The 21,552-nt window shown below is 54.2% G+C and overlaps 3 protein-coding genes across 3 annotated transcripts in view; all 3 read left to right on the top strand.

Moving 5' to 3' along the window:
* LOC142021357 (protocadherin gamma-B5-like) overlaps positions 1-21,552 on the top strand; it is a 151,263-nt gene that overhangs the window by 13,335 nt on the left and 116,376 nt on the right. The gene's annotated exons all lie outside the window — the stretch shown is intronic.
* On the top strand, positions 1,030-3,210 carry LOC142021124 (protocadherin gamma-A4-like). Its single transcript, XM_075009608.1, has one exon. The coding sequence runs from the start codon at positions 1,053-1,055 to the stop codon at positions 3,156-3,158; it is 2,106 nt and encodes a 701-aa protein (XP_074865709.1). The 5' UTR covers positions 1,030-1,052; the 3' UTR covers positions 3,159-3,210.
* Positions 14,867-19,723, top strand: LOC142021352 (protocadherin gamma-A4-like). Its single transcript, XM_075010060.1, is given in 2 exon segments — positions 14,867-17,377; positions 19,427-19,723. Coding segments are annotated over 2 exon segments (2,808 nt in total).

Raw genomic sequence — 21,552 nt, 5'->3', positions numbered from 1 at the left:
GTGGGGAAGTGATCCAGGATATTACAGGCCTTTTAGGTTGACCGCAACTGTAAGCAGGTCTTGGCAAATACCTTTTTGTGAAAGAGAAGGTAGATAAGGACAAAGAGGTGAACAGTAATTACGATGAAATACAACGTGATTTACAAAAGGCAGATGTGGTCGTGTGGTTTTATTCACCCTGTGGGTGGGCAATTTGTCAAACGGGTATTGCTGCCATAGGTGCTGTCTATATCTGTATAATATGTGTATTTTGGGCGTCCATAGATAAATATCGCTGTTTGTCCCTTCATATTTTGCATTTACCCATTATTGAGATATATACCCTCCCCGACATAATGTTCAAGAAATTCCAGCGTCCCATTCTCTCTTGTTAACTGCGTGTGAAAGTGTCGAGACTTGAGAGGCCGTGGAGTGCAGATTTTGGATCACTCATCTGATATCGCATCCGTTGAGTAATTTTCGTGTGTTCCGCCTTCCTATTTCATCCGCTGAGCTAGCAATGAATCCGACCGCTTAAATGACAAATTTGACTCACTCAAAATATCTGAACCGTGAACAAGGTATCGTTTCACGCGGCAAGAGGGACGTGTCAGGCCTGGGGCACAGAAAGCGGACAGTTTAATGGAACCGCTGAGGAACACACACGTGAAATGGAAAAGGACGGGCTCTTAGGTTAAAGGACTCTCGCTGGACCTCTGCTAGTACTGGACACATAAATATCCGTGATCCATGTAAATAATTCACACACCACATCTTTGTGCTACTCCATCCGCGGAATAAAATGAGGGCCCCGCCCTGCAGCTTTTCCGCATACCCGCCGAAGAAACAGCGAGCGGCTAATTTACGGTGTTAAACCTCAAATATAAACATCGGTTTAAAATGTCCAGCGCGGAGAAGCTGCACTTTTCGGTTGAGGCTCTGGGCGCCGCTGTTCACCGATGGGGATGAACTGCGCCGAGAGATGCAGCCAGCCCCGCCCGCTGCCGCAGAGCGCAGGGCGCTGGCCAGAGGGACGTCTGCTCGGTGACACCGACGCTGGTTTAGCGATCGGTATGTTCGGAAGCCTTCGCTCGGAGCTGCAGTGTAAGCAGAGCCCTTCCCCGGCCGGGACTCGGAGAGCTGGTCGCAGCTCGGCCGGAATGGCCGGCACCCCGCGGCTGCGCCACCGCAAAGGGCGACTCGTGTGCTGCTGCGTTTTGGTTGCTGTTTTGGAGGCGGTGTCTGGACAGATTCGCTATTCGATTCCCGAGGAGACCGAGGAAGGGTATTTCGTGGGGGACATCGCGAGAGACCTGGGGCTGAGCGTACAGCAGCTCTCAGGCGGCGGGGTCCGCTTTGTTTCCAAAGGTAGGAGTCAGGCTTTTGCTATGGACTTTAAGAGCGGCCGTTTAATCACCGTGGAGAGGATAGACCGGGAGCGGCTCTGCGGCGGGCTGGAGACGTGTCTGCTCAGCTGCGAGCTCATCGTGGAGGACAAAATGGAGCTTTACAGAGCTGACATTGAAATTACGGATATTAACGACAACGCGCCCCGCTTCCCGGCGGAAGATTTTGAGATAAAGATCAGCGAGACGACGGCTCCAGGGTGGCGATTTCCCCTGGCGGAGGCGCAGGACCCAGATTTGGGGACCAACGCTCTGCAGAGCTACGAGCTCAGCGCTAACAGGCACTTCTCGCTCCGTGTGCACGATGGCTCCAGTGGGGTGAAGTGCGCCGAGCTGGTGCTGGAGACGTCACTCGACCGAGAAGAACAAGCGGCCCACGAGCTGCTCCTCACAGCCAGGGACGGGGGGGAACCGCTGAGGTCCAGCACTGCGCGGCTCACGGTGCTGGTTCTAGACGCCAATGACAACGCGCCGGTGTTTGGGGAGCCGGTCTACACAGTGAGCGTGCCGGAAAACGTGCCGGAAGGGTCCCCGCTGGTGGCCGTGAAAGCCACAGATCTGGATGAAGGACTCAACCAAGAGATAAAATACTCGATCCGCAAAATAACGGACGAAGCTGCCAAACTCTTCCGCTTGGACTCGAAGATGGGCGAAATCTCAGTGGTCGGGCAGGTAAACTTCGAGGACTCTGCGCTGCATGAAATCGAGGTGCAAGCGCAGGACGGGGGAGGCCGCATTGGCAGATCAAAAGTTGTGATCGTCGTCAGTGATATGAACGACAACACGCCCGAAATTACTGTCCGGTCGCTGCTCAGCTCCATCCCCGAGGACTCGCCCCCCGACACCGTCATAGCGCTCTTGGACGTCCACGACCCAGACTCCGGGGAGAATGGGGCAGTCACGTGCTCCATCCCCGGCCACCTCCCCTTCCAGCTGAGGAGACCCTTCGGCAATTACTACAGCCTGGTGACGGAGCGCGCCCTGGACCGGGAGCAGGTGGCCGCATACAACGTCACAGTGACTGCCAGGGACAGCGGGACTCCCCCTCTGTCCACGGCCATCACCATCGCGCTGCGCATCGTGGACACCAACGACAACGCCCCGCTCTTCGACAGAGCGTCCTACAGCGCCTCCGTGCGGGAGAACAACCCCCGGGGGTCCTCCGTGTTGTCCGAGCGGGCCACTGACCCCGACTGGGGGGAGAACGGCCGAGTGACTTACTCGGTGCTGGAGGGTGAGGTCCGGGAGCCTCCGCTGTCGTCGTCCGTGTCCATTAACTCGGAGACTGGGGCTGTGTACGCGCTGCGCTCCTTCGACTACGAGCAGGTGCGGGAGCTGCGGTTGGAGGTGCAGGCTGAGGACGGGGGTTCCCCACCGCTCCGCAGCACCGTGTGGGTGAGTGTGTTGGTGGTGGACGAGAATGACAACCGGCCGCAGATCTTACACCCGGCGGCGCCCAGCGATGGGTGGACGGGAGTGGAGTTGGCCCCGCGCTGGTCGGAGGCCGGCTACCTGGTGAGCAAGGTGGTGGCGGTGGACGCGGACTCGGGGCAGAACGCCTGGCTGTCCTACCAGCTGCTGAAGGCCACGGATGCGGGGCTGTTCTCGGTGGGACTCCACAGCGGCGAGGTGAGGACGGCGCGGTCCTTTGGGGAGAAAGACGCCCCGAAGCAGAGTGTGGTGGTGCTGGTGAAGGACAACGGGCAGCCCCCTCTGTCCGCCACGGCCACGGTGAGGGTGGCGGTGGCCGAGAGCATCTCCGAGCTGCTGTAGGATCTGAGCAGCCCGTCGGGTCCTGCGGAGCCCCCGTCCGGGCTGAGGTTGTACCTGGTGGTCGCTTTGGCCTCCGTGTCCTGCTTGTTCTTCAGCTTTGTGCTGGTGCTGGTGGTGCTGAGGCTGCGCAGGTGGCGAAAGTCGCAGGTATTTGAGTCGTCGTCGTCGAGTGTGAGTGTGAGCGGCGTTCCCGTGTCGCAGTTTGTGGGGCTCGATGGAGTCCGGGCTTTTCTCCGCTCCTACTCCCAGGAGGTGTCGCTCACCGCGGGCTCCCGAAAGAGCCAGTTCCCCTTTCCCGATTCGGACAATTCAAACATTGTGGTGAGTCAGCAGCCGTGTGAGGTGAAGGTCCCTTTTCTAATGGCCGAAGAGTTCGAGAGTAACAGGGATCAGACGGACCATCAGGTGAGCTGATACCTCTTTACCCTTGTGGTTAAATTTTGTGAATGTGAGCACCCGTTGATTTCAGTGAATTGCTGAGTGCATCACGGGCTTTGTGAGGGCTGTAGGAGAGAAAGTGGTTGGTGTGTAAGAAACTTTGAGGGAGATTTTCTCGGTTATAAAAGAGGTTTTCCATTTCAAACCTTGGTAATCCGAATTTCCCTCTGGCAGGCTCTTTAGTTATGAGTTTGGAGTCAGTATTGTCTTCAGTCTATTGAGCCTATATGCATAAACAAACGTATTTTCGTAATATTTGCGTTTTAAACCCATTTAGAAAACAGATTTCCCATTTGCCTTTTGAAGTTCTTATGAAACGCTGATTTGTTCAAAAATAAACCAGTCTTTAATCCGCCATAATATCGACATTACATTACTTGAGGTATTAGAATAGAAGGAACTTTTCCTACTGTTTAGAAACCCAGATTAGGGAAGAGAATGTTACTAAAGGCAAACATCTGCAGTGGTAGCGCCCTTGTCTATATTAATTTATGTCATAAACTTGAGAATTTAACTCCCAAGATGATTTGTTCTTTCCGTGTTGCAAATAACACAGCCGAGGTCTACACAATAACGAGACCAAACTTCTTAAAATATTTGATTAAGAAGAGATATTTCAGCATTTTTAAAAGTTTTCCTGCAATAGTAACATTCCTTTGTCTGATCTCTGAGTATTGGGAACTTGAGGGAAATGGCTGACGCATTGCAGTGTGATGGCGGATGGCCTGTAGTTAGCACTGCTGAGACTGGTCTGCTGGCGGTGTTGTAGCCGAAGCGGTGGGAGGATAAAGACAGAGGAGATGTTAGCGAGACAAAGATGCCGAAGCACTTTTTGAGCTCAGAGGAAGAGCTGGTGTAAGCCCCAGAGCCGATTTCTCTTCCCAACAGAAGTTGCCCTAATCAAAGAGAAGACGCTACTGCTTGTGGTATTTTACTTAGATTAGCAACGCGTGTTTCTCTGGGGCGGTGCGTTGTTTCAGGCAGTCACAGAAAGGTTAGTTCAGATATTTCGGCTCAGTGGTGGTGTGATTATACTTGCACCATGTAACGGTCTCCTCGGAATCACGGGGGACTCAATACACGGGCTCACGAGGGGTCGTTTCACTTTTCCATTCTTGTCTCGTACGTGGAAGGTGCGGGAGTCTGGGCAGGGGCTCCTTATGGCGCTTCCCCGGCAGCAAAGGGCCGCGGCTTCAACTCGGTTCAACTCCGCAACTGCTCTGAGTAGTGTTTAGGGATCAGCCTGTGTGTTGTGAGCGGGAAAGTTACGTTCCAAGGACAGACACCCCCAGGGGACAGTGAGGGCTGAACACCAGCACCGCTACACTCTGGCGTTCAGGGTCGTGTTTTCAGCCCGATGTCACTTGTGCCACTGGGCTGAAAAACTGGTTTTCCCTTAACCCTGTAAAACTGGGTCCCTGAAATTCGCCCGCAGGAGTGTTTGCGCCGGATGCGGTGATTACGGGGGAATTGTTCGTACACCTAGGTCATGACACAGACAAACGCCAACACACACCCGCACACACGCCTATACTTGCAGTCAATGCTCAAGAATGTTTGAGTTTTTGGCTATTTACAAATAGACACAAAGAGAGACACCGACTCCGAAAGCCCTTAGACTCCGCATCTAGGCTTACGTTAGGCCGTAGGGTTGTTTGCAGAGCCCGAAAATGCTTTTCCCATCTCGCAGCTGTTCCACATACTTGCAAATGAAAGAAAAACACAAGATAAAACAACGCCATCCCCACGATTGTGACTAAGCCGCTCCGCCGCCGTGTGAGGTGGCTGCGGCTGCAGTTCTCGGCTGAGGCGCGGAGTGCCGCTGTCGGCCAATGCGCAGCCCGGGCTGCAGCCGGAGATCCACCGGAACCGCCCGCGCTGCGGTGGCTCCGTCACAGGGCGCAGAGCGGAGGAGCAGAGACCTGCCCGGCGCAGCTGAGAAACCGGGGCCGCCGCAGAGCGCCCTGTGCAGCCGAGCAAAGCCCCCGGACTGTGCGCGCTCTGCGGGCTCGGCCATTTCTGCAGCCCGGAGCGGTTCCAAGCCCCGAGCGCAGCGGAACAAAGAGCGATGGAGACCGCGGTGGAACCCGGGCGCCGCGAGCCGGGCCGGGCGGTCCCGCGGCAGGTACCGCTGCTCGCCTTCCTGCTCGCTGTGCTCGGCCGGGCGGGCGCGGAGCAGCTCCGCTACTCGGTTGCCGAGGAAATGCCCCCGGGCTCCCTGGTGGGGAACCTCGCTAAGGACCTGGGCTTGGACGTCAGAGACCTGCCGCAGCGGAAGCTCCGGATCAGTTCGGAACAGCCGCACTTGAGCGTGAACGGGGACACTGGCGACCTGCGCGTGGCCGGCCGGATAGACCGGGAGGGGCTGTGCGGGGAGACCCCGTTGTGCGCGCTGGCGCTCGAGGCGGTGGTGGAAAAGCCCCTGAATGTTTTCCACGTGACCGTAGCGATCCGGGACATTAATGACAACGCCCCGCGGTTCAAGACAAACACCCTGGAGTTAGAAATCATTGAGTCCGCAATGCCGGGGGCGCGCTTCCCGCTGGAGTTTGCCCAAGACCCAGACGCGGGGAGCAACTCGGTGCAGCGGTACCAGCTGAGCCAGGACCCGCATTTCACCCTGGTGGTGAAGGAGAGCCCGGACGGGACTAAATACCCGGAGTTGGTGCTGGAAAAAGCTTTGGATCGGGAAAAGCAAAGCTCCCACCACTTGGTGCTGACGGCCGTGGATGGGGGAGACCCGGCCAGGAGCGGGACGGCTCAGATCAGGGTCAATGTCACAGACGCCAATGACAACGCCCCGGAATTTACCGAGGAGATCTACACAGCCAGCGTGAGCGAGAACCTCCCCCCGGGCTCCCTGGTGCTGCAGGTGACAGCCACGGACAGTGACGAAGGGTCACACGCCCAAATCACCTACTCATTCAGCAACACTCCGGATAATGCTCTCGCCGTGTTTGTTTTAGACCCGAAAGTTGGAAGAATTACAACTGCAGCTGGTTTAGATTTTGAAGAATCAAAGACCTACATGCTGGGCATAGATGCCAGGGACGGGGGAGGTCTGACCGGCTACTGCAAAGTTCAAGTACAAGTTCTTGACGAGAACGACAACGCTCCGGAAGTGACGTTAACATCCGTGTTCAGTCCCATTCCCGAAGACTCGGTGCCCGGGACGGTGATAGCGCTGCTCAAAGTTCGCGACCAAGATACGGGGAAAAATGGACAAGTCACGTGTCACATTCAGCGTAATTTGCCTTTTAAAATAGAGGCTTCGTCCAAGCACTACTACAAGGTGCTGACGGACGGGCCCCTGGACCGGGAGCGCACCGCGCAGTACAACATCAGCATCACCGCCAGGGACGGAGGCTCCCCCCCGCTGTCCGCCCACACCAGCATCCTGCTGCAGGTCTCGGATGTGAACGACAACGCCCCAGTGTTTGCGGAAGCCTCGTACACCGCCTACGTGGGCGAGAACAACCTGTCGGGGGCCTCCATTTTGCGGGTGAGCGCCTCCGACCGCGACGCGGAGCGCAACGCGCGAGTGACTTACTCCATCGTGCGCAGCAGCGTGGCGGAGGGGCCCGTGTGGTCCTACGTGTCCCTGAACGCGCAGAGCGGGGCTGTGTACGCGCAGCGCTCCTTCGACTACGAGCAGCTGCGGGCGTTCGAGCTGCAGGTGCAGGCGGCAGACGGCGGGTCCCCGGCTCTGAGCAGCAATGTGAGCGTGCAGGTGTTTATTGTGGACCGGAACGACAACGCCCCTCGCATCCTGTATCCGCCGGCGGGGTCGGGGTCGGGGTCGGGATCGGGGTCGGGGTCGTTGGAGCTGGTGCCTCGGTCGTCCGAGGCGGGTTATCTGGTGAGCAAGGTGGTGGCGGTGGACGCGGACTCGGGGCACAACGCGTGGCTGTCGTACCACGTGGTGCAGGCCACGGATCCGTCGCTGTTCCGGGTGGGGCTGCACAGCGGGGAGGTCCGGACCGCCCGCGCCGTTTCGGAGAGAGATGCTGCGAAGCAGCGTGTGGTGGCCCTGGTGAAGGACAACGGGCAGCCGCCTCTGTCCGCCACCGTGACTGTGAGCCTGGTGCTTGCGGAGAACTTGCAAGAGGCGGTTCCGGAAATGCGCGAGAGGGCGGGTGAGTCGGGCCCGGAGGCGGCTTTGCAGTTCTACCTGGTGCTGGCTTTGGCCCTGATCTCCTTTGTGTTCCTGCTGACGGTGGCCCTGGCCGTTGCCATGAAAGTGCGAAGTTGGCGGAGCCCCAAATTACTTCAGTGTTTTGGTCCGGAGCCTTATTCCAAGTCGGGCTCCATGTTCCCCCCCAACTACGAAGATGGGACTTTGCCTTATTCCTACCAGCTGTACTTGTCCTCGGACTTAAAGAGCAATAAATACACCTTCCGGAAACCCAGCGCCCAGGATGTCGAGAATATTCTGTGCGGTGACAGCGCTGGCCTGTCATTTACGGGCAATGGATGTATGAGTGGGAGGGCTGAGACGGACGCTGCTGGCGAGGTGAGCTGATGTTTTGCTGCTAATCTCATGTTTACATTGTAGGTTGGCGTTTTGAAAATTTAGACTTTTCTAGTTGTTTCTCGCGTTTTTATTTTTTTATTGTTTGAGGTATCACATATGCAAATGAATGTGATTTTAGTGCATGTATCCCTCATGGAAGAGAAAGATTATCTCCGTTTCTAGATGAGGGAGTGGGAGGCAAAGGTAGTTGATTTGGGTATGTGATAAAGGAATTTAGTGGTTGAATCTTAGAGAAAACTATCTTCTCAATTCCTCCTTGTACTTCCTTAACTGCAGACTCCTTTTTACTTTCAAATCAGAGTCTTTCCCCTCTCGTTACAAAACGGTTAACTGAACTAAATACAATGCGTAGAAATATTTATGAGTCTCAGGAAAGATGTGCTTCTTCCAGAGAAGACAAGAATATTACAAAAAGTCGTGTAATTATAGTATAAATAAAGTCACGTATAGAGTCGTGTATAAAACCTATATAAATAAAGTCATGTGATTATAGTATGTCAATTTTCTTTAACGCCCCTCTGCAGGTGCTTTTTGAACACCTCTTCTTCAACATCTTAATCACTAATGTTGAAATATATTCGACAACCTCTCACCTATTCCTTGACACTTGTCTAGGATTCTGTTGATGTGTGGTGTCACATAAAGGTGTTAGTAGCAAAATTTTTTGGCTATTTTGTTTCTTTCCGGTGGCAAAGCTGTGCCATAGTTTGACAGGTCAACTGAAACAAGTGATGATAAAAAAATCATAAAATGTCATAAAGTGTTTTGCACGTCTCACAGTTTACATAGCAGCAATATCTTAGAAAGATTTGAGGGCCTTAACGTGTTGCAGGGTATTTTTCGGTCTTTATCTGCCTTTCTGCAGCCAAGTTTTCTTAGCTTCCCTGAATCCAAGTGTTCACAGAACGTAGGGGTCATAAAATCCCTTCGCATGCTATTCTGTGCATAAACTTGGCATGCTCTGGAATCGGTTCTCTCTGCTCTTTCCAGACTTTGGAGAGACAGGAGAAACGCTCCCATTCACGTCTCTTAGGGAGGACAGACCTTACAGTCATTTGCAGATACATCAGTTCTAGCTACCAATTGCCCTAGCTATAACTGCATATCTGCAGTCGATTTGAAGGTCTAGTGTAGACTAAGCCTGAGTGAATCCATCTTCCAGTCTGGTGCCGATAAGCCCGGTGTAGGTACCTAACAGAGATGTCCGTGTTCGCCTGTGCTCCAACAAAACAAAACAGCAGAAATATAGCACTTTGAAGACGAACAGAATGATTTCTTCGGTGATGAGCTTTCCTGGGACAGACCCACTTTATCAGATCAATCTAATTTCCAATACAGACTGACATTTATAGGTACAGAGGACCAAAAAACTTGCAATAAAATCTGACAAATCAAATACAACTGAAGGAGGGGGATGAGGCGTGTGGGATAGTGTGTTTTGCCTGAGATAATTGTGAGCATCAAAAGAAGGGAAGCAGTCCTTGTAATGTGAGAAGTAATTGATGTCTTTGTTCATACCATGTGTTGATGTGTAGAATTTGAATATGAATTTCAATTCACAACTTTCTCACTGTAATCTGGTTTTAAATTCTCTGTGCTCTAGGACACAAATTCTCAGATGTTTAACAGAATGGGCCACTTCATAGAAGTGTTCACTGATGGCTTATGTGCATTGAATTTCTTGATGTCTTCTCTGTGTCCACTTATTGTTTGGAAAAGATTTTGCCCATTCTGTCCAATGTATATAGTGGCAGGGCATTGGTGGCCCATGATGGTATGTATAATGTATAATGAATCCTTTTCTAATGGCTGAAGAGTTAATCATTAAGACTGGGGCTAAGACCTCTGGTCAGGGGAGCTAATTTTTTAGCTCGTTCTTTTTTGTTTTAAACATGTGCACTTTTGATTCCATGGCATAATGACAGTGCCCCTGTCGTCATCATCATCATCATCATCAGTAACCGTGGGCTCAGCGGCCATTGGTGTCTGATGCCTTTCTCACTATTTCCTTCCATCTTTCCACATTCAGTGCAGAGTGGCTTAGTTTCTGTAGACTAGCTCCACACCAATCTACTACATCATCTATCCATTCTCTGTGGGGTCTGCCTCTCCTATTCGAACTGTCCATTATGCCGAATACCAGGGTCTTGATTTTTTGTTCATCGTTCGTTCTGCAAATATGCCCAAATAGTTGTAGCTTCCGTTTTATAGCCTTCTGCAGCAGGTTCTCTTTTGGCTGTATCTTTCTATGTAATTCCTCATTGGTGACCTTCTGCATCCATCCTATTCTCAGAATCTTTCTGTAACAACTCCATGTGAATGCTAGTATTCTTCTCTTCAAATCTTTCATTATCACCCATGTCTTACATCCCTACAACATGCTGCTGAATACACGTTTTCAAGATGCTCAGCTTTGTTCTTTAGCTAATTGCTTTGCTTTTCCAGATCTTATCCATCACCTTCAAACTAGCTCTTCCTTTCGCTATTCTAGTTGCTATTTCTTTCTTACAATCTAGATCATACATTATGTTGCTCCCCAGATATGTGAACTTCTCTGCATTTTCTAGTTCAATACCATCGACACTGATCTTCCTTCCTATTTCCTTATCTCCAAGTACCATTGTTTTTGTTTTATCAATGTTTATAATCAGTCTGTACTGTTTCCCTTCTTCATTTAACACCCGCACCATTTTCGCTAGCTTCTCCTCATCTTCCTCAATGATAACTATGTCATCCGTGAACCTCAAGTTGTTAATTCTTTTCCCATGCACAGATATCCCTTCTACCTCTTCCTTGATCTTGTCCATCGCTCTCTCCAGATGTGCGATGAAGATACTTGGAGATATTGGATCTCCTTGTCTCCTACCTCTACTTGTTTTAAACCAACTTCCCAACTCCCCACATGTTCTCACCGCTGCCCCCACATTGTCACTGATATTCTTCAATAACCATATCAGTCTGCTATCTACTCCATATGACTCCAACACTGCCAAAGTCACTTTCTGATCTATACTGTCAAATGTCTTTTGAAAATTGATGAAGCAAGTGTATATGTTTTTGTTCTTTTGTCGAGCTTTCTCCTCTATTGGTCTTAGTGCCAATATCTGCTGTATGGCACTTCTATCTTTTCTGAACCCCGCTTGCTGGTCTGCTATATGTTCTTCTATCTGCGATCTTAATCTCTCAGTCAGTATCATCATCAGCACGTTGCCTAGATGACTCGTTAGGGCAATCGTTCTGTAGTTCTTGCACTCCAATGTACTTCCTTTCTTGAGTATTGTCACTAGCACAGATCTTGTCCATTCCTGAGGTGCCTTCCCTTCTTTCCATGCTATATTACAAAGTCAGTGTATTTCCTGAATCCTGCTTTCTCTGCCATATTTGATCATCTCACCCCTGATCTTTTCAATTCCAGGGCTCTTGTTGTTCATTAGTTGTTTCATTGCTTTTTCTACTTCCTCCTTTGAAATATCAGTCTCGCTCTCAATGCTCGGGGGAGATCTCTTTCAATTCTTCAATCAGTCTCTCTGAGACACTCAGGTCCAACTGTGCTTTCTATAGATCGGTGCAATATCTCGTCTGTCACTGCACAGCCTTCTTCCTGTTCATGAGCATGTCTTCATTCTCATCTTTGATCACCATCTGCTTTGGTTGCTATTTCCTATTAATATTCATGCTTGTCTTATACACCTCCCTGATCTTTCATTTGCCATAACACCATCTCTATATCTTCACATCACTCCTCTAACCATTTCTCCTTATCCTTTCTGGCTGCTTTCCTTACCTCATTCCATTTCACCCTTTATTGCTGTTCTGCCATGTCAGAATCATTTCTTCTCATCTTCACTGCTCTCTTCTCTTGAACCAACTTCAGTGTCTCCTGGGTAAACCACTTCTTATTGATCTTTTCTTCTTCTGGAACAGTCTGCTCAATTGCCTCTTATATAATGGTGGCTATCCCTTTGACTCTCTTATCTAGGTCTTTGTGGTGATATTCTTAATCTTCTCTCAAGCGCTGTTCTGTATGCATTCCCAGTTTCTTCCTCATATAGCCTTGCCACGTCTCTTCTTTTTTTAAACTGTGTCTTACATTTTCTTTTGAGTTTTATCTTGATGTTCGCGATAACTAGACTGTGGTCTGATTCTACATCCGCTGCTTGGAAAGTTCGGCACTGCTGTACTGATGTTATCCATCTTCTTCTTATCAAAATCATGTCTATCATGTTCTTGGACTTCCCGTCATTCAGTCGCCATGTCCACTTCCTACAGTCCTTTTGCTGGAATTTTGCATTGCAGATCACCATCTCGTGCTCTGTAGCAAACTCTAGCAGTTTCTCACTTCGTTCGTTTCTTTCTGCATATCCGAACCTTCCCATGACTCTCTCCCAACCTTCATTATCTGTTCCAACCTTCACATTCCAATCACCTCTGATGATCAACACATCTTTCTCCAGTATCTCCTCCACCATCTTAGTCAAGTCTTTGTAGAATAGCTCAGTCTCTTCCTCTGTGCTGTCAGCTATGCGTGCATGCACCTGAATGACTGAGATGTTGAACGGTTTTGCTTCGAATCTCACTACCATCATTCTTGCACTCACCGGTTTGTATCCTAATAGTGCTCTTCTAGCTGTTTCGCTAAGAAAGAGTCCAGCTCCTGCTTCATGCTTCATTTCGTTTCCTGACCAAATGACTTTGCAACCACACATCTCTCCTGATGCTGTCCAACATATCTCTGCCCATCCAAGTATGTCACATCGGTATCTCTCCATCTCCTTCGAAAGCAGCTCTGATTTTACAGTTGCCCCCAGTGTTCGGACGTTCCATGTTCCAATGGATAGCACATGTATTAGGTGTAATTTCTTTCAGTACCCAACTTATCGACCCAACTCCAATCGCTCCATTGGTATTGCGAACCTTTTTTATCCAGGCAAAGTCTGAGCCGGCATCTTTTAACATTGAGTTGTACTGGCATCAGATTTCACGTGTGTTGTTGTTTGAGGGTCAGGGCAGGGACACGCATCTGACCAACCCTCCTCCTTCATCCAGGCTTGGGACTGGCATAGAGCTGGCAGTGTCTTCATGTGGAGTTCAGCACCCCAGTGTAACACATTGGATATGCCATTATGTGCCATCAATACCCTGCCACTATGTACATTGGACAGACTGAGCAAAGCCTTCCCCAAAGAATAAATGGACACAGAGGAGACATCAAGAAACTCAACACACATAAGCCGTCATTGAACACTGCTATGGAGTGGGCCATTCTGTCCAAACCCAGAGAGTTTGTGTTCTAGAGCACAGAGAATTTAAAAACAGATTACAGTGAGAAAGTTGCAAACTGGAATTAATATTCAAATTCGACACATTAACAGGTGGTATGAACAGAGAGACATGAATTACCTCACTCAGTGCAAGGATTGCTTCCCTTCCTTTGATGCTCCTAATCATCTCAGGCAGGACACAACATCCCCCACCCGTCACCCCCCTCCTTCAGTCCTATTTGCTTTGTCAGTTTTTACTGCAACTTTTTTTCATCCTCTGTGCTTATTAATGTCAGTCTGTATTGGAAATGAGATTGATCTGGTGAAGTGGGTCTGTCCCACAAAAGCTCATCCCTGAATAAATCATTTTGTTAGTGTTTAAAGTACTACATTTCTGCTGCTTTGTTTTGGCAGTGTAGATAAATCAATTTTAGTTATGCAATCTGTGTAGTTAGAATTGTGAATCTGTGCTCGACTTACTTTGCCTCGTGTACACAGGCCTGAGACTTGTCTCTGGAGGATGAGAAAATATTGACTATTGTGACTGTAAGGGCAGTTTAAATATGTTGGGCGGGGAGCCTACTCCCCAGCTGGGTGGAAGAAGGATACACTTCCTAAACTATCTGGTTTGGAAGGATCTAGCGGTTTGCAAATCAAGACATCATATGTGATCCGTATCTGTGTGCATGAGTAGACTGCTGTGTGTGTATACATACATGTTCCTTTCGTATTGTGCCTTCATGCAGGATTGGCATATATGGTGCTTTTGTGGTAGGATTATCAAAGGAAATCAGGCTCCGTATAATAAGCTGAAGGTGAAAACTTTCAGGCGTGGGAATTTGCAGTATACGCGTTTTATAGTGCCTCGTTGACAAAGCCCATTCACCCATAGGTGGCTGCCCCGGGTCTCATTTCCTCTCTTGTCCTGGTGATGAACATTATGAATCAAAAGACAAATCTGACCAAGTCAAAACGTCTGAAATGTGAACCAAATATGACTTAGTGCTGCGGGATGGGCACCTGTACATCAACTACAAGGCAACGAAGCGAGGCTACAAGAACCGCGCAGTGTGTGAGTGCAATTCTGAACGGCATCAGCCGTGTTTGAAGGCCACACGCGTACGGAATAACCCCGGGGGAAAGGGAGCGGTGTCTAATTCCCGTACAGCCACGTTACAATCCACATCTATTATCAGCGACTCCTCGTAAGGCATGAAGCGATTCGCCACTGACGCCAGACGAGTGCGTCTCCCGTCTGTCTGTCAGACTCAGACTTGCTGGTGCAAAGAAGGGAGCAAAGTTACACAGATAAGCAGGAAATACGACCACCAACTCCCGACGCCAGCGCCCAGCTGCAATAATTGCTTGGGAGTCTGAGCGCCGCTGTTCACCAATGCGGGAGACAGACGCGACCAGCCCCTCCCGCGGCTGCCCGGCCGAACAGCGCAGAGCGGCTCCGTGCTGAGCAATAGCTGATGGTGGGGGCTGAAACTGGCCCCCGATGTAACGAAACGTTCTCGGAGACGTTGGGCGATGGAGACCGGGCGGCCTTGGCGCGTCGGGAGGGGAGGGGAAGGGCCGGGCACGGAGCGGCGCGAGTCCTGCTCACCCTCATCCTGGCTGCCGGTTGGCGGGCGACTTCTGGGCAGGCTCGCTACCTCATGCCGGAGGAGATGGAGAGCGGCTCTTGCATGGGGAACGTGGCGGAGGACCTGGGGCTGGACGTGGAGCAGCTCTCGGGCCGCGGCGTCCGGGTCGTGTGCGGGGGTAAGACGCAGCACTTTGCTTTGAGCTCCAAGAGCGGCCATTTACTCACCGCGGAGAGGATAGACCGCGAGCGGCGCTGCGGCCGCGCGGGGCGGTGTCTGCTCAGCTGCGAGCTCCTCGTGCAGGAGAAAATGAGGCTTTTCCTGATCCAGGTGGAAGTCGCGGATGTTAATGACAACGCGCCCGGCTGCCCGGCCCAGGAGTTCCATCTGAGGGCCACGGAAACGGCAGCGCCGGGCTCGCGGTTTCCTGTGCGCCAGGCAGAGGACCCGGACGTGGGGCGGAATTCCACCCAGAGCTACCGGCCGAGCGGGGACGCGCACTTCTCCCTGGCTGTGCACGCGGGAACGGACGGAGGGAAATACCCCGCGCTGGTGCTGGACAAGGCTCTGGACCGGGAGGAACAAGCCGTGCACACTCTGAGCCTCACCGCCACTGACGGGGGAGAGCCGGTCCGCTCCGGCGCGGTGCAGGTCCGCGTCACTGTCCTTGACGCCAATGACAACGCCCCGGTGTTCAGCCAGCCCGGCTACCGAGCCAGCGTTGTGAAGAACGCGCCGGAGGGCTCCCAGGTTCTCACAGTAAAAGCCACGGATCTGGATGAAGGCGTCAGCAGGGAGGTGACGTATTCCTTCCACACGATCAAAGACAAAGACCCCCAGATGTTCTGCCTGCACCCCCAGTCGGGAGAAGTCACCGTGGCGGGCAAGCTGGACTTCGAGGAAGCTGCAGGGTACGAGCTGGAGGTGCAAGCGCAGGACGGGGGAGGTCTGTTCGACACGTCCAAAATACTGATTGAGATTAGCGATGTGAACGACAACGCCCCGGAGCTCACAACCGCCTCGCTCGTCAGCTCCATCCCCGAGGACTCGCCCCCCGGCACCGGCATCGCCCTGTTAAACGTCCACGATCCAGACTGCGGGGAGAACGGGGCGGTCACGTGCTCCATCCCCGGCCACCTCCCCTTCCAGCTGAGGAGATCCTTGGGCAATTACTACAGCCTGGTGACGGAGCGCGCCCTGGACCGGGAGCAGGTGGCCGCATACAACGTCACAGTGACCGCCAGGGACAGCGGGACTCCCCCTCTGTCCAAGCCCATCACCATCGCGCTGCGCATCGTGGACACGAACGACAACGCCCCGCTCTTCGACAGAGCGTCCTACAGCGCCTCCGTGCGGGAGAACAACCCCCGGGGGGCCTGCGTGTTGTCCGTGCGGGCCACTGACCCCGACTGGGGGGAGAACGGCCGAGTGACTTACTCGGTGCTGGAGGGTGAGGTCCGGGAGCCTCCGCTGTCGTCCTTAGTGTCCATTAACTCGGAGACTGGGGCTGTGTACGCGCTGCGCTCCTTCGACTACGAGCAGGTGCGGGAGCTGCGGTTGGAGGTGCAGGCTGAGGACGGGGGTTCCCCACCGCTCCGCAGCACCGTGTGGGTGAGTGTGTTGGTGGTGGACGAGAATGACAACCGGCCGCAGATCTTACACCCGGCGGCGCCCAGCGATGGGTCGACGGGAGTGGAGTTGGCCCCGCGCTGGTCGGAGGCCGGCTACCTGGTGAGCAAGGTGGTGGCGGTGGACGCGGACTCGGGGCAGAACGCCTGGCTGTCCTACGAGCTGCTGAAGGCCACGGATGCGGGGCTGTTCTCGGTGTGACTCCACAGCGGCGAGGTGAGGACGGTGCGGTGCTTTGGGGACAAAGATGCCCCGAAGCAGAGTGTGGTGGTGCTGGTGAAGGACAACGGGCAGCCCCCTCTGTCCGCCACGGCCACGGTGAGGGTGGCGGTGGCTGAGAGCATCTCCGAGCTGCTGTGGGATCTGAGTAACCCGTCGGGTCCCGCGGAGCCCCCGTCCGGGCTGAGGTTGTACCTGGTGGTCGCTGTGGCCTCCGTGTCCTGCTTGTTCTTCAGCTTTGTGCTGGTGCTGGTGGTGCTGAGGCTGCGCAGGTGGCGAAAGTCGCAGGTGTTTGAGTCGTCGTCGTCGAGTGTGAGTGTGAGCGGCGTTCCCGTGTCGCAGTTTGTGGGGCTCGATGGAGTCCGGGCTTTTCTCCGCTCCTACTCCCAGGAGGTGTCGCTCACCGCGGGCTCCCGAAAGAGCCAGTTCCCCTTTCCCGATTCGGACAATTCAAACATTGTGGTGAGTCAGCAGCCGTGTGAGGTGAAGGACCCTTTTCTAATGGCCGAAGAGTTGGACAGTGACCCCGGCGCTGAAACCTCGGCTCAGGTGAGCGGATATTTTTGGCGCGTTTTTGTTTTAAATGGATGTGCTGTCGATTCCCACGCAGTGCTGGGTGGGGAGGTGGCTGAGTTCAGGGCCCTGCTCTGGGAATCATTGCAAATGCAGTGGCGTTCATTGCATCTAGGGGAACAATCGGTCAGACCTGACAGGTTTGGTTTGGGTCTCGGGAGAGGCAGAGCTCGGTTCACTTGGCCCGTTCTCACCAAAGAGCAATTCTTTTGCAACCTGGCGCCACCTGTCGGCATGTTAAGGAATAGTGTCCTGTGTCGGAAATGGTACCAAGGTGTGTAAATTCCGGCACGAGTTTTAAAAGCGATTTGCAGGGGATCTGAACGGTGAAACTGATGTTTGACTGTCAATACTACCTCAGTGTACAAACCACTCTGCTTCAATTCCGATGTGGACTTCCTGCAAAGCCGGTGAGTTCAAAGTCCACGAGGAGGAAACTAACATGCCGCTAAGCTGACGGCTGTTGGCGGCTGCATCCAGCATAACGGTCTCGTTGAGCCTGGCTGTGCGATGCGCCTTTCAAGTGACTTAGCTGCCAGGGTGAGCTAATGGGACGCCCCTCAGCTTGGAGAGAAGAGGTTCGCAACCCGCTCCGCGGGCGTGGGCGGGGGGCTGTTGCTGAGTCAGATCCGCCTACGGGGGTAGAGGGAGCTGTTGCCCCGGGCGTCAGCTACAAAGAGCCCCGGGGCCCCCCACCTCCTTAGTAGTCCGGACCCTTTAAATCGCTGGGGCAGCGCCGCCGGGCGTGCTCGGGGCGGATGGGAGGGCTGCGGGGCGGTATGGTGCGCAGGCGCTGAAGGCTGGATGCCTGGGCCCCGCCCTTTCCGCCCAAGAGCCACCCGCCCGCCTTGTGCAGGGCAGGGCACGGCTGGGGGTCCCCCGTGCTGAATGTTGATGTTCGAGGCGGAGGAGAGACAGACCCGACGAGCCGCTGGTGCGTGGCAGATACAGAACCCCAGGGGAGCGGGAGAGCCCAGCAGTTGAGTGGGAGCGCGCGGCGACCCGGGGCAAGCGGAGAGCTTTCGGGTCTGGCGAGTCCTGGGTCTGTAGACTGGGAAGCTCTTTTGCCTGGGGAGCAGCCGCTGCAGAAGAGTTACCAGGGTGCGGAAGCTGTTTGATCAACTTTCCATTTCTTGCAATAATAATAGTATTGTGTCCTGTCCGGGGAGCCTGCCGCGTTGCTCTGGGTGAGTGACAGCTTATATTAAGGTTTGAAACCCAGCCAGTATCAGAAGAACTAGCCTAATATTTCCGCTTCTTGGAAGCGGGTCTTTGCCCACGAAAGCTCATGCTCCAAAACATCAGTTAGTCTACAAGGTGCCACAGGACTGCTTCTTTCTGGAAGCTGCAGACTAGCACGGCTCCCTCTCTGGTGTTTGTCGCGGAGATCTTTTCCACGGCTCAGAGATTAAAGTATTTTGAAGGGCTGACTGAAATTCTCGCTCTGCGGACCGATAATGATAGAGAACTTGTATGTCGGTTCTTGAGCGGCCATACTTGAATCCCGTATTTTGTTTTTGCAGCGTGACACACGCGTTCAGTACGGCTCATTTGCCCGTTCTGTGGACGCTGCAGACGTGGAATAATTCCGGGTGCGTTCGCGGACCTTTTGGAGCGCTCCGCGGAGCCGTTTGGTAGGAGAACTCTGCGTCGCGTGAACTTACAGTGCAACAGGAGAGTGGACATTCCTGTTGCATTAAATACACTCTGCGTATGGTGAGTGCACCAGAGAGTCAGACTGAAAAAGAGAGGCTAAAAAGACCCGACGAATCGAAGGAGGCTTGGTGCGCTCCTGTCATTCACGTGGTCTTTGAACTGCGCAAAGCGACACGCCTTTGGCTGGATCGCACGCGTGTTAGTGACGGTGGCAGAGGGGTTTCTCTACATAGAACCCGCGCGTGTTAGAAAGTTCTGCGACCTACCCCTAGTCTTGCCTACGCGCGTAACTAGACAGGGCACAGAAAGCTCAGGGATGCCCGAGGTTTGCACTGTGGCTAAGCACAAACGTACACGCGGTATTTCCAGGCGCGGGTGTGTGCCCTTCCATCACTTGGTTACAGTCCGGAAAAGCCCGTGTGGAATGGCCGCACGGGGGGCGCGTTTGCAACAGAAAAAGGGTCCCCGGGAGTCCGAGAACTGCCTGGCCGCCCACAATACGATCGCTGCTGCTGCGGCTGCAGTTCTCGGCTGAGGCGCGGAGTGCCGCTGTCGGCCAATGCGCAGCCGGGGCTGCAGCCGGAGATCCACCGGAACCGCCCGCGCTGCGGTGGCTCCGTCACAGGGCGCAGAGCGGAGGAGCAGAGACCTGCCCGGCGCGGCTGAGAAACCGGGGCCGCCGCAGAGCGCCCAGTGCAGCCGAGCAAAGCCCCCGGACTGTGCGCGCTCTGCGGGCTCGGCCATTTCTGCAGCCCGGAGCGGTTCCAAGCCCCGAGCGCAGCTGAGCAAAGAGCGATGGAGACCGCGGTGGAACCCGGGCACCGCGAGCCGGGCCGGGCGGTCCCGCGGCAGGTACCGCTGCTCGCCTTCCTGCTCGCTGTGTTCGGCCGGGCGGGCGCGGAGCAGCTCCGCTACTCGGTTGCCGAGGAAATGCCCCCGGGCTCCCTGGTGGGGAACCTCGCCAAGGACCTGGGCTTGGACGTCACAGACCTGCCGCAGCGGAAGCTCCGTGTGGTGTCTTCAGCGAAAACGCAGCACTTCAGTGTGAACGGGGCAGACGGGACCTTGTACGTGAAGGACCGGCTGGACCGGGAGGGGATGTGCGGGGCGTCCCCGCTCTGCCTTAGGAGTATCCAAATCGTGGCTGAAAATCCCTTGAAAGTTTTCCACGTCAGCGTGGCCGTGCAGGACATCAACGACAACGCGCCGCGCTTCCTGCAGGACAAGATCAAACTGGAGCTGAGCGAATCCACCTTACCAGGGGCCCGGTTTCCCCTGGGAGATGCAAAAGACCCGGACGTGGGGGTGAACTCTCTGCAGAGTTACCAGCTGAGCCCCAACCCGCACTTCCGCCTGGAGGTCCAGGAGAGCCAGGACGGCAGTAAATATGCGGAGCTGGTGCTGCAGAAGGCCCTGGACCGGGAAAGCCAGGGCAGCCTCGACCTGACCGTCACGGCTGCGGACGGGGGAGAGCCGCCGAGGGCTGGCACCGCCCAGATCCGGATCGATGTGACCGACGCCAACGACAACCCGCCCGTCTTCAGCCAGGAGCTGTACGCGGTGAGCGTGAGGGAAAGTGCCCCGGCGGGCGCCGCGGTGCTGCAGGTGAAAGCCTCGGACCGGGACGAGGGCTCCAACGCTCAGATCAGCTACGCGTTCAGCAGCATCTCGGAAGACGTCCGTCCGAGATTCGCCCTGGACCCGCGAACGGGGCAGATCACAGTGAAGGAGCCTTTGGACTTCGAGGAGTCCCGTGACTACAAACTGGTGGTGGAGGCGAAGGACGGGGGCGGGCTCGTGACACACTGTAAAGTGGAGATCCGGGTCCTGGACGAGAACGACAACGCCCCCGAGGTGACGCTGACCTCCGTGTCCGGCCCAATCCCCGAAGACTCGGCGCCCGGGACGGTCATAGCGCTGGTCAGTGTCAGCGATGGAGATTCTGGGGACAACGGGAAGGTCTCCTGCCACTTGCGGGAGGATTTGCCCTTCAAGATACTATCGTCTTCAAATGGTTATTATGAGCTGCTGACGGACGGGCCCCTGGACCGGGAGCGCACCCCGCAGTACAACATCAGCATCACCGCCAGGGACGGAGGCTCCCCCCCGCTGTCCGCCCACACCAGCATCCTGCTGCAGGTCTCGGATGTGAACGACAACGCCCCAGTGTTTGCGGAAGCCTCGTACACCGCCTACGTGGGCGAGAACAACCCGTCGGGGGCCTCCATTTTGCGGGTGAGCGCCTCCGACCGCGATGCGGAGCGCAACGCGCGAGTGACTTACTCCATCGTGCGCAGCAGCGTGGCGGAGGGGCCCGTGTGGTCGTATGTGTCCCTGAACGCGCAGAGCGGGGCTGTGTACGCGCAGCGCTCCTTTGACTACGAGCAGCTGCGGGCGTTGGAGCTGCAGGTGCAGGCGGCAGACGGCGGGTCCCCGGCTCTGAGCAGCAATGTGAGCGTGCGGGTGTTTATTGTGGACCGGAACGACAACGCCCC

The sequence above is a fragment of the Carettochelys insculpta genome, chromosome 15, assembly GCF_033958435.1.
Source record: "Carettochelys insculpta isolate YL-2023 chromosome 15, ASM3395843v1, whole genome shotgun sequence".
In the NCBI taxonomy this organism is placed as follows: Eukaryota; Metazoa; Chordata; order Testudines; family Carettochelyidae; genus Carettochelys; species Carettochelys insculpta.
Note: the sequence above shows the minus strand (reverse complement) of the source record. Positions and strands in the feature narration are given on the sequence as shown.

Excerpts from the sequence above, each read along its gene's own strand:
- LOC142021124 (XM_075009608.1), top strand. The coding sequence starts at position 1,053 with ATGTTCGGAAGCCTTCGCTCGGAGCTGCAGTGTAAGCAGAGCCCTTCC.